The following is a 12,917-nucleotide window of genomic DNA, read 5'->3' on the forward strand; positions in this document are numbered from 1 at the left end:
TGTACCACTGATCTATATTTCTGTTTTTGTGCCAGTACCATACTGTCTTGATTACTGTAGCTTTGTAGTATAGTCTAAAGTCAATGGGCAGAAGACCTAAATAGACATTTCTCCAAAGAAGATATACAGATTGCCAACAAACACATGAAAGAATGCTCAACATCATTAATCATTAGAGAAATGCAAATCAAAACTACAATGAGATATCATCTTACACCGGTCAGAATGGCCATCATCAAAAAATCTAGAAACAATAAATGCTGGAGAGGGTGTGGAGAAAAGGGAACACTCTTGCACTGCTGGTGGGAATGTAAATTGATACAGCCACTATGGAGAACAATATGGAGGTTCCTTAAAAAACTACAAATAGAACTACCATACGACCCAGCAATCTCACTACTGGGCATATACCCTGAGAAAACCATAATTCAGAAAGAGTCATGTGGGCTTCCCTGGTGGCGCAGTGGTTGAGAGTCCGCCTGCCGATGCAGGGGACACGGGTTCGTGCCCCGGTCCGGGAAGATCCCACATGCCGCGGAGTGGCTGGGCCCGTGAGCCATGGCCGCTGAGCCTGTGCTCTACAACGGGAGAGGCCACAACAGTGAGAGGCCCGCGTACCGCAAAAAAAAAAAAAAAAGAAAGAGTCATGCACCAAAATGTTCATTGCAGCTCTATTTACAATAGCCAGGACATGGAAGCAACCTAAGTGTCCATCATCGGATGAATGGATAAAGAAGGTGTGGCACATGTATACAATGGAGTATTACTCAGCCATAAAAAGAAACGAAATTGAATTATTTGTAGTGAGGTGGATAGACCTAGAGTCTGTCACACAGAGTGAAGTAAGTCAGAAAGAGAAAAACAAATACCGTATGCTAACACATATATATGGAATCTAAGAAAAAAATAAAGGTCATGAAGAACCTAGGGGTAAGACGGGAATAAAGACACAGACCTACTAGAGAATGGACTTGAGGATATGGGGAGGGGGAAGGGTAAGCTGTGACAAAGTGAGAGAGTGGCATGGACATATATACACTACCAAACGTAAGGTAGATAGCTAGTGGGAAGCAGCCGCGTGGCACAGGGAGATCAGCTCGGTGCTTTGTGACCACCTAGAGGGGTGGGATAGGGAGGGTGGGAGGGAGACGCAAGAGGGAAGGGATATGGGAACATATGTATATGTATAACTGATTCACTTTGTTATAAAGCAGAAGCTAATACACCATTGTAAAGCAATTATAGTCCAATAAAGATGTTTAAAAAAAAAATTCTGAGCGGGAAAGGAGCTGCTGAAGATAGTTAACAGGCATAAACAGGCATCCACCAAGGCTCCCCGAGGTGAGCAAGTCTGTCCTGTGCGAATCCGGATGTGTGTTACCATCTACGCGGAATATCAGGAGCCAACAGAGGATTCAGAGTAAGATCACAGATGCGATCAGAGCTGGCCGACAGGCCCTTTCGGGAATCGTGAACTTGGCCTCTCACCTGCTGGCCTCTCCCGGCCCCCTTCCTTCCTCTCCCACCCGATCTGCAGGATGGGGCTCCTCAGAGCTCTCTCCTGGCCTCTAACTTCTTTTCTTCTACCTCTGTAATCTCCCTCAAGGCAAGATGATCCACTCGGAATGCCTTAAAAAAACAAAACCCAAAAAACCACAAAAACCACCCAGAACAATGAGAACAAGCACCAAAGGTAGGAATCACTTGGAGCAAATCATTTCAGTATTAGTGGCCAAAGGGGCGCAGCACACGCCACCCAGAAATGCCTACTCTCCCGGGCCTACCCTGCAATTTTTTTTCTCAGTTAAAAACATGACTTTCCATGTAACAGCTCAAGTTCCCCTCCACTGGTTGTATTTTAGGCACTGGTGCTTTCCCCGCCCCCAAACTCCCACTCTGCTCTGCCGACCCCGCTTTTCAGCCAACAAGGGATGCAACGGAGAGACTCAGCAGAGACAGGCAGAGTCAGGTCACAAATCAGAGAGATGAGGTATTCACATGTGGGCAGTTTGAGAGATCATTTGTCCAGGGAAACAGACGCTGAATTATTCAAGTCACCAGGAGCATTTATAATACCTAATGAAAGGCAGCAAGGATCCCATGAAACCAACTAGGGACAGTTTGTTACATCGGCCAAAAGCATGAGAGCCCTACTAGTTAATCGACCTTACAAATAAACTGAAGGGCGATATATGTTCACTGTAAAATGTGTCAACATTTTCCAGAATAAACTGCCTTGTGTTTGGGAAAGCTACCACTATAAATCCGGTAGGTTTAGCTACTGTGCCACCCAGAGCTGAAGAGTACAAACAAGGTTAACAGGAAATTCTCCTCTGAGCCTGGGATGGTCCTGCCAGGGTTCAAAAGGACTGTAAATCTATTCATTAGTAAAAGCCAAAGTCATATGAAGCGAACTGGTAAGTCTTCCCATTAACAGTGTGTGCCAGGGCAACAGCAGCTCAGCCGTTAAGAACATCAAACTCGGAAACACCCTCATCAACATAAAACAGTCGTTTCCAGGCTACTTACATCAGTGTCGGGTCCTTTATCTGCACCCGGACAAGAGAAAGTAACAAATTCATGGCACCTCTTGTGAACCACAAAACAGCAAACTGGTGGAGAGAGAAGAAAACTAAAATTAGTGAAGTCTAGACTGAATATACAGAGCTTTGTTTTCCAAACAGGGCTACATGCTGTCATAAGTCAAGTTAATTTCACTACAGAAAGAATCTCGTAAACAGTAATCAGAAGGCATTTCATTCAAGACTCAGCCACATTTGGTTTTGGGGGTTTTTCTAATAAATTTATTTATTTATTATTTATTTTTGGCGGCGTCGGGTCTTCGTTGCTGCACACGGGCTTTCTCTAGTTGCAGTGAGCAGGGGCTACTCTTCGTCGTGGTGTGTGGGCTTCTCATTGTGGAGCACGGGGCTACAGGCGTGTGGGCTTCAGCAGTTGTGGCTCACAGGCTCAGCAGTTGTGGCGCACGGGCTTCAGTAATTGTGGCGCGCGGGCTTAGCTGCTCTGCGGCATGTGGGATCTTCCCGGACCAGGGCTAGAACCCGTGTCCCCTGCATCGGCAGGCGGATTCTTAACCACTGCGCCACCAGGGAAGTCCCCACATTTGGTACTGACTGGACTCCTACATAACAGAACCACAAGATGCCAGCACGGACAGGGCCCCGGGAGACCTAAACCTTAGTTCCTCTTCTCTAAAGTTGAGGGGAAGGGCTAGGGATTGTAAGACGGTTCTGCCAAGGTATAAACCAGGAAGCAACACGTAAATTACTGTGCACCCTCCTCCACCAACACAGAGGTGTGTAAACACTGATAAACACTAGACCCTATTAGTAAGAGAATAATTTATTATAAATAATACGTGTATATCCCCAACTGTGGGTGCAGCACTTCCTTAGAAGAGTTCTGAACGTCAAGAACTCCTGAAGACACAAACCCAACCTACAGAAAACAGCCCTCTGAAGTGAAGAAAAGCTAGGGTGCAACCTCACACCCCTCTTGTATATGCCTGCTCAGCACTAGCTGGGAGGGGACCGCAAATCTTCCAAATCCACGACACAAAGCGTTTCCCAAACTCAGCATGGTTTGGTGAGTATTCCCGAAGACGAATCAGTAACTGAATCATTAGTTACAGAAATCAGTAAGTAACCTAAGATTTTTATGAAAAGTATAACATGGAGGATACAAAAAAAATAAGTGACCGAGGTCACCCTTCCTTAAAAGCTTCCGGTTCAGCTCCAAAGGGCATAACCCACTACTCTGTTGTTCTCTGCTGAACGGCACGCTAAAAAACAATACTCCCTCAGAAATACTGGGTGAGTCCTTAGTCTTTAGTGAAGGCAGGCTAGAAATTCCCAGGTTCCCAGCTCTCGGCTACTCCCACAAGTGACTCCAGCAGTGCACCTTCCTGCACATGTGTCAGTAGATAAAGCCAGCTGAAGAGGGTCAGGCCCAGGAGAGGGTGGGAGAGGCTGGCAGGTTTGCCCAGAGCCAAGACCCTAAAACTAAGGGCGCACTTAGGGGCCAGTAAGACATTCAGGATATTTGTGAGGGGCACGGGCAGCCCCGAAAGGTGTGAGCCAGATAAACAGACAAAAGCGGTGCTTCTGAAGGGCCAGGGGTGCTGCGGCAAGAATACACTGAACAGATCAGGCCGTAAGGGCCCGCGGAAGCCCACTGTATAGTCGGGGGATGAAAGTGATCACCCAGCACTATTCAGTCTGGAAGAGATGGACGTAAGAGACGTCAGGGAAATCGAAGAACTGATGGGACCTGCCAGCTGACCACAGACACCATTTGTCGAGCCTCCTGTTCTGTGTCACTCTGATGGGTCATTTCACCTGCATGATCTCACTGAGTCCTCATAACACTACTTAATATGCTCTGACGTCTACATTTTATGGAAGGGAAAACGCTGTACTGATCTCTGCCGTCTAGCATGTTACAAGCGCACGGTGTCTGCAGACAGAAGAGATGGTGGCAGAGGACAGATGGACGGAGAGATGAACGGGGCAGACAGAAAAGGGTCTTAGGTGCAGTCACCCTCCCCCATGTAGTGGAGTGAGGACTCTAAGGTTTGCTGGACGCCACAGCCCTTTCCCTCTACCACGTCCACTGGTGGACAGGAGAGCAAAAGATGCTGAAGGCGATGCCAAGATTCTGCACGTGGGTGCCAGGAAAATGGGTCCATAGAAACATACTTTTAAGTATATTTAATAAATATATACACATAAGTATATGTGTGTGTGTGTGTGTGTGTGTGTGTGTGTGTCTACGCGGGTGTGTACATATGAAACCTGGAGGATGAAGATGGGGGTAAACCATGTCAGGGAAGCAGGATAAAGGATGACTGTTTTCTTTTTAAACAGCTTTATTTTAAGATGGTCATAATACAAGGTCACTGTAAAAGTGTATCTTTTATAAAAATACTTCAGGCTCGGCATGAGCAGGCAGAATTGGACAACTGAGGGAACCGTCCACAGGAAGGTGAACACTCAAGACCTCACAGGAGCATCCTTTCAGAAGCAGAGATAACCTGAGGAAGGGGCTCTCTCGGGCTGCTGCCCACTGGGCACCACTGGGGCCCGAGGAAAGAGCCCCTGGCCGCCCGGGCAGGGCCCAGACACCGCAAAGGGCAGCACTTCACTCCTAACAGCCTGCAGAGCAGCGGGCTTTCGCGGTGTTGCAGAAGCATCCCCATCGCGCCGCTCCCTAAGGATGGATAGTAAAGCAGCGGACGGCTCAGATTAATCCCATCCGCTTGCTCTCCCCAGACAGAGTCCGCTTTCACTCACTGGGATTAGGACGATAAATCACTAAAGGGAGAGGGCCACGGGAGCCCTACTTCCTCATCACAGTTATTATGGATACGCTGTTTTGAAGGGAAAAGGCGCGTTCTGATTCCCTACTTAATCACTCAAACATTCGAGCCTTTCGTCTTTTTTGTCCATCTCATTCAGGTGGACACTGAAGAAAATCCATCTTTATCAGATCCCTTTGGCTAGTGCGGTGTTTGCACCTGTCCTTTCAATCCCCATTTACCTGTCAGTGCAATTACACCTCTCCAGCTGGCCGTGTATTGATGTACACCTTAAATCGCATGTCCAATTTTACCCTGAAGAGAACCACACCCTCACTGCACGATATAATCCGAAAGGGCGGCAAAAAACCCCAGCCACCCCAAAATCACTTCTCCCCAACCTGCCTCAGCGGCCCCTCTCGCCCCACCTTACATCTAAGGTGCCTGCACTCACTCCCCACGGGAGAGGGGGGAGAAGGGGCCAGAGAGCGGCTCCCCCAGGAGAGTTACCAGGGGATGAAGACCCTGCAAGGCCTGTTCCACGACTCAAGATTCAGACTTAATGAAAAAGATCACGCCAGCACCCAGGCCGGGGATGGGGGCTGATTAAGGACAGGGAGCGCCAGACACCCTCTCGGCTCGCTCCAGCCCAGCTGCGGGGAGACTGGGCGGCCAGGAAGAGGAGCTGGGCTGGAGCGGACTCCAGGCGGAAGCAGCACTGCCTGGAACGGCTGCCCAGGACACGGAGCAAGGGCCAGACACTCCGACATCCCTGACAGCTGGCCTTGACCTCTGGCTTCAGGTTCTAAACTACGGTGGGTAATTCTTACTTTGTTAAGACAACAAAACACCAACATTTGCGACGTCTTGCTAGTGCAGTTGAAGATTGAGGAAAGCACTGAATAGAACAAGAGAATGCCCTGGGTTCACCAGGTCAGCACAGACTTCCTTGGGCTAACAATTAGGTGCTATTGTTTCTATCCTTTATTACTCGGAATTCTGAAAGTCTGCATCTCACCACGTTCTGCGGGGCAAGGGAATGGGGAGCATGGAGGGTCGGGGGTCACACAGGACGCTTGCCATACATATGTGCTTGACCTTGGCAGGCAAAGGAGGAAGAAGTAGAGACACAGGGCCTGGCAGCTTCCTACCCCATGGTCTGTGTCCTGGAGCTGGACCCCTGGCCCCTCTAGGAGCCTTTGCTGAAGCAAGCCCAGGCTGGCCTATACGACCCTGAATGGGGTTTCATTTTCAAAGACTATGGGTCACCTCTGCTTATATAACCAAATGAGAGGTTTGAAAACACGAAGCTATCCTGCAGCTTGAAGCCGCAAAGTAAATCTTCATTCAATTATTTTCTAAGCATAAAATGGCTTTCCCTCTAATGCTCTGTGATGCACTCCGGCTGGCTGGCAGTGACGGATGACACACGGCACTAAGCGAACGACACGGAGGACAAGAGGTAATCCAGGCCGCAGGCCTGGACAGACAGCGACTCCCAATGCTGCCTGGGTCTAAACCTGAGAACACCCACCCTCCTGACCCACACTGCACGCTCACCTTACTTACGGAAGCGAAATGAACGGAAATGAGGCGAGTTTTCGCCATCTGTCAAAAGTGTGCTTCAGATACAGAACAAAGAAGTCACCTATGTTTGGCTCGAGAATTCGTAAAAAATCCCCCCCCCCAAAAAAATAGAGGTGTGTGTGGTGACGCTGACCTGTTGATGTTCACAGCGGTTCTCAATCACGATTGTTAGTTTCAAGAGAACAAAAACCAGTAGAGGGTGGGCTGAAATCCACTCAGAGGAACAACACCCCCTTCTGACTGTTCCCCCACCCACGAATTTGATAAGAGCGGGCTCAGCTCTAACGAGTCTTGGCCCATCACACACACGGGGTGGACCTGAGTGCTCAGTCTCTGTGTCAAACGTCATCGTCACACAGATGGGCAACTGGGAGCCCGTGACACTGGACAATGTTTGCTAGAGTGATTGTGGGCAAATGCGAAGCCCAGGGACGCCTTCCATCCTCCATTCATGCACAGAGCTCTACTTAAAAAGAAAAAAAGCATATGGTGAACTGATGCCACATAACAAGGAATCAGCTGCACTCAGTGCTTCCTGCTCATCAATGCAAATTCCTCCTTAAAAATGCCACCAACACGATCACACACAGAAAAGGTGATTAGTCACTACTTCATACCTACTAGGAAGACTATTATTAAAAGAAAGAAGAAAACAAAGCACCAGGTGACGGTGAGGATGAGACGAAACTGGAACCTTTGTCCACTGCTGGTAAGAATGTAAAATGGTACAGTCCCTGTGGACAACAGTACAGCTATTGCTCAAGAAATTAAACATAGAACTACCCTACCATCCAACAATTCCACTTTTGGGTGTAAAACCAAAAGAACTGGAAGCGGATCTCAAGCAGAGATTTATGCCCTGGTGTTCATAACAGACTCACTGCAGTAGTGAAATGTGGAAACAACCTTGATGTCCATCAGGAGGTGGACGGATCAACAAAATGTGCTCTATATACAACGTAACATCATTCAGCCTTAAAACGGAAATTCTGACACCTGCTACAACGTGGGTGAACCTGGAAAACATTATGCAGAGTGCAACAGGCCAGTCGCAAAAGAACAAATACCGCATGATTCCACTCGTATGAGATCCCTAGAACTCGTAGAGACGTAGAGTAGAACGGAGGTTGTGCGGGGTGTGGGTGGGTAGTTTGTTTGGAACGATAAAGGATTTTGGAAATGGTAAGTGGTGATGATTGTATAACCTTGTGCCTATACTAAACGCCACTGAACTGTACACAAAAAAATGGTTAAAACGGTAAATTTTACGTTCTATACAGTTTACCACGATATAATTTAAGTAATGCGTCAAACTAGAGTGACTGACGTTTATGAAGCTATAAACAAGGGGCACAGCTGTAGAGTCTTGCTTATGTGAATTTATGATTGTCTTGTGTTCACAGGGGAGTCACAGCTCCAAAACCAAGGCAGTATTTACTTCCATTTCATAAGATTCTACACACAGTCCATGCCGGATCAGACTGGGGACACAGGGAAAACTGAGTCTCAGGGCCAAGGACTCACAATCGTGTAGGATCAGAGATGCGCTCCTTTGACTCTCACATCTCACATGCGAACAGTCAGCATCAGTACCAGCGATGGAAACGAGGACCTTCACCCTGTGAGCCCGGCTTTCCTACCAAATCCCTGAGACACTTTGTCACTTCATTAGACGCAAAATGGGATCATCCCTGCTCACACTTCACAAAGATCGCCATGCCCATTGTGGGGAAAAAATACATACTGATGTGTCATTTTCCCTTTCTTTTTAAACAATAATTCCCTTTCACCTCCAAGTCTTGAGACCATATCATTTCAAATTCAGTTCACAGTCAGGTAACATGGAACAGATGCATAAAAACGTTGTTGTCCAAAATTAATGGGGTAAAAGCCATTATGTAACGAATCCTGAATTCAAAAAAGGAACCTACTAAATTTAATAGTTTGACTTCATTCACAGCAGAAGATGGGTAGCTGAGCTTCTGCGAGTTCCTTTTTTTAAATACATAAATGGCTGTCGTCATGTGAGATGGTTTTAATTAAATTTTGCTTAGCTGGAAGGGATTAATGGAAGGTAACGTCACGTCGGAACGCAGTGAAATGAAACTCTCTAAGGCGAGTGAGCTGCTTTCGGCTTTGTAGGAAAAGCAACGAAAAACTGAGCTTATATTATATTTGCACGTTAAAAGAAAAGTATTGGTTTCAGATTTGTAAAAATGAAAACAGTCTTCTCGTGTGATACACATTAAAGTTGTATGGAAACAAATCAAATCAATGTGCTTTATCACATAGTATAAGGAATGCCATTCTTCAGCCGGCACACTGATTCTGCCCCTATGCCATTGTGCACGTTCTCCCAAACAGACCCTGTCAAAACCCCTAATATTCCTATTTCTGACCAGGCAGCCCCCTTCTGCCCCTCCCCAGAAGAATCACCTTTAACGTCCTCTCAACTTTCTCGCTAACGTCACCAAGTCCCACGGATGCTTCCTCATTTGCATTCCTCCCTGGCTGGAACTGAGATGTACTTTGAAGAAAGAGCTGAGGAACTGAACCCGAGGTGTGAAGGAAGGGGAGCCAGAGGTGGCCCCCACATTCTTAGCCAGAGGATCTAGGCCAAGAGTGTTGCCATGCTACAGCCAAGACGAGAGCCCTGAGGTGAAAAGAGCAGAGAAGACCAAGGGGGAAGAGACAGACAGAGACCAGATCTCAGTGTCGGTGTGGCACTCGCCCTCCAGGTCCGTGATCCGTCGAACACCCTTTAACATTTTCACTTCCTTCATATACACCTGTACCTTCCTACATCCCATCTAATTTAATACACTTGGATACAGAGGCGCGTGTCATACATGCTTTTTATGGCTAACGCCAGCTGGACCCGAGCTGCCTGCACCTGCAGCTAAAGGAGCCTGAATGACAAAGGGAGAACCAGCAGGTGGTGGAAATGAACGGAGGAGACCAAGAGGCAGGAAAGAATCGTGGGGACCCGCAGCCTGGGCCCGCTGTTCACGGGAATTACACTAGCTGAAAGAGGAGAGACTTCTCCCTGTGCCGTTGTTTAAACAGGGGCCTCGGGTTTCGCCAAGTTGCGCATGACGTCCTGGGGGGTCACCAAGATACAGTGTCAGGCAGCAAGAGAACTTCAGAGCTGGGGGTCAAAGGACAGCTGACGACCGCAGACGACGTCTGAGAGGCATCACTTGGCTGACAGCTGAAGGCAAGGCAGTGAGTGAGGGCTCCAGGAAGGGGGGTCCTGTGGACACCCACCTCTGCAGGTGACGTGGAAAGGAGGTGGTGGTATGAGAGGAGAGAGCGCGGGGGGCCTGGAGGGGCTGAAGGAAGAAAGGATTTTCTACAGGAGTCTCCAGAAGAGAAGCGCCCTCTGCAGCCGCAGAATAAAGCTAAGCTTCGACGGTTACTGGCCCATCACAGCCCCAGCGTCACGGAAGAATGTAGACGACAGCCGTGCACATGCCGACAGGGAGCTGACAGCCAGTCTTCCTCCCTTTCCTTATTTCAACTTCTTCCCATATTCAACTCAGAACTGAAACGGAATGGCCTTTTCTGATGCCAACTATCAACATACAGTAATAAGATCTGACTTCCTTAACTGTAGTATAAAGGCTGATCTGCGTTATGGAACCAAGAGCCTCCCTTAAAGTAGGGGACAAATCATGCAACAGTGTTTGAAGCGAAACCCTAAGGTTTGATGGTTGAGCTCAAATCTGCAGTGCTTCTGTGCCGACTTCAACATCATCTAGAAATCCAACTCTCCTTGTAGCTTCTTAAGGGCATAAAGCCTCCCTACCCTGGCAACAAGAGCCCCTATCTGAACACCCACAACCCAGGATGCCCTTCAGATTTCCTTGTTTTGATGCTTAAACACTGCACACGTTCTACACAAGGGTTTATCAAGTCCGTAATACCAGACTTCTCTCTACAACACTTTTTAACGGTTTTTTTTAAGAGTTTTAGGTTCATAGCAAAATTGAGTGGAAGGAACAGGGCTTTCCCATGCAGACCCCCTGTCCCCACACACATACAGCTGTCTCTGTTGTCAACGTCCTCCACCAGAATGGGGCATTCGTTTCAACGGACGACCCTACATTGACATATCACCACCCGAAGTCCATAGTTAACATTGGGGTTCACTCTCACTGCAGTATTTTTAAGCCTTTTATTTCTTAGTCTGGAATGACTTCAACTGGGGTTTGTGAGGGACTTGCAAGGAGGTAAGGTTGAACTGGGCACTAGAACCACAGACCAGTCTAGAACCCCCTTATTTTAGCAGAACAGGACTTGTCTCCTCTGCATTGACGTAACTCACTTACAAGAGCACAGGTCTACCTGCTGTAAGGACACCCGAGACTGTACTCTTTCAGCAAAATGCATGCCACTTGTTTTAAGAGCACCCGAATCTTTCCAAGAATGGCAGGCAAAAGAAGCTGCAGCTCCAGATCCTGGGAGGATGGAAGGTGGCAAATACACTTAGGAATCATGCTTCAATTCTCAGTGCAAATGAAGGGTGATCTCCTACAGTGCAGACAAACCTCTAGCTTCTAACTAAGCCCATCTCGCCCGGGGCACAGCACGCAGCAGGGAGAAACCTATCTCTCGCTAGGGCTGTGAAAATGCTGCACTGGGACTGAATGTCAGGGAAAGTAACTGGGGGATCTCTCCTTTTCTCTGGCTCTATAGCCAAATATGTGTTTTTCTCAGTGGGTCTGCGCAAGGCTTTGGGGGAACTTCACTCTTATTCAATTACTCAGCACATGTTTATCAAGCACCTCCCATCCAGCCCCACTTCCCAGGCAGGAAGGTTCAAGGACGGTGTCTGCCCTTAAGGAACACAGGGTCTAGTTAAGAAAAACAACATGTAAAGGAAGAGGTGTCTCTCACACCTTCCCTGTCCCTCCTCCTCCCTTTACCTCCCATTTTTTTTTCTACTTCAGTTATAATGCAGAAACCAGGGTATATTTTATATTATGGAGCAGTTTTACCTTTCTCTTTCTTAATTTTAATGTCACAAATTGTAACCTCCTTCATTTACCTTTAAAAAATAGGATGTCTTCAATTTCCTTTAACAGCCTCCAGAAAGAAAAAAAAAAGGATAAATGAAACAAGATTGGCAAAAGCCAACCACTACCGAAGCTATGAGATGGGTATACGGGCTTCATTCCCTCTACTTTTGCAGACATTTGGAAACATACACAATAAAAGGCTAAAACACAAGTTAAATGTGGTCAAGGTCTTTTTCTCCCTCCGTTGGTCAAAGGCCCTGAAGAAATTATGTCACTATATTGACGAAGAGTTAATCAGAGAAACCGGAGCAGAGACGTGTAAACGAAGTTTCTTTTATACCTACTATGTCAAGGATGATCAGACAATTCCATAGGACAGAATTTACGATCTTGCAACAGTTGTCTTTCAAGTCTCTGAAGCACACTCAGTGGAATTTATTGTCATTTCTACCCATCTCTCTTACCCAGAATTGCCAAATGACAATGTCTGTCATCTCCTCATTTCAGGCATTAGCCATACTGTCATGGCTTGAACTGTGTCCTCCAAACCCCACAATTCATGCTGAAGCCCCAATCCCCAGTACTTCAGAACATGAAATTATTTGGAAATAGGGTTGTTGCAGATATAGTTAGTTAAGATCATACTGACGTAGGGTGAGCCCCAATCCAATATGACTTGTGTCCTTATAGAAAGGGGAAATTCGGGCACCCAGGAAGGATGTCCTGGGAAGATGAAGGCGGAAGTCAGGTGATGCTTCCACAAGCCAAGAAGTACCTGATCGCCAGCACCTCAGACCAGGGGAGGGTCATGGAACAGATTCTCCCTCTCAGCCACAGAGGGAACCAACCCTGCCGATGCCTTGATTGTGGACTTCCAGCCTCCAGAACCTCTGTTTAAGCCCCCCAGTTTGTGGTACTTTGTTATGGCAGCCCTAGAAAACGTACATATACACACATATAAACCAAGGCAGTATCTAGAAAGTAAATAATTC

General features: G+C 47.3%; 1 protein-coding gene across 1 annotated transcript in view; it reads right to left on the bottom strand.

The window, feature by feature from the left end:
- The window catches only part of PRKCA (protein kinase C alpha), a 366,741-nt gene that overhangs the window by 210,349 nt on the left and 143,475 nt on the right, over positions 1-12,917 (bottom strand). Inside the window, exon 3 of the mRNA XM_030837966.2 lies at positions 2,530-2,612. Coding sequence (XP_030693826.1) covers positions 2,530-2,612 — 83 coding nt within the window. The remainder of the gene's footprint in view (positions 1-2,529; positions 2,613-12,917) is intronic.

Source organism: Globicephala melas, chromosome 20 (genome assembly GCF_963455315.2).
Source record: "Globicephala melas chromosome 20, mGloMel1.2, whole genome shotgun sequence".
Lineage (NCBI taxonomy): Eukaryota > Metazoa > Chordata > Mammalia > Artiodactyla > Delphinidae > Globicephala > Globicephala melas.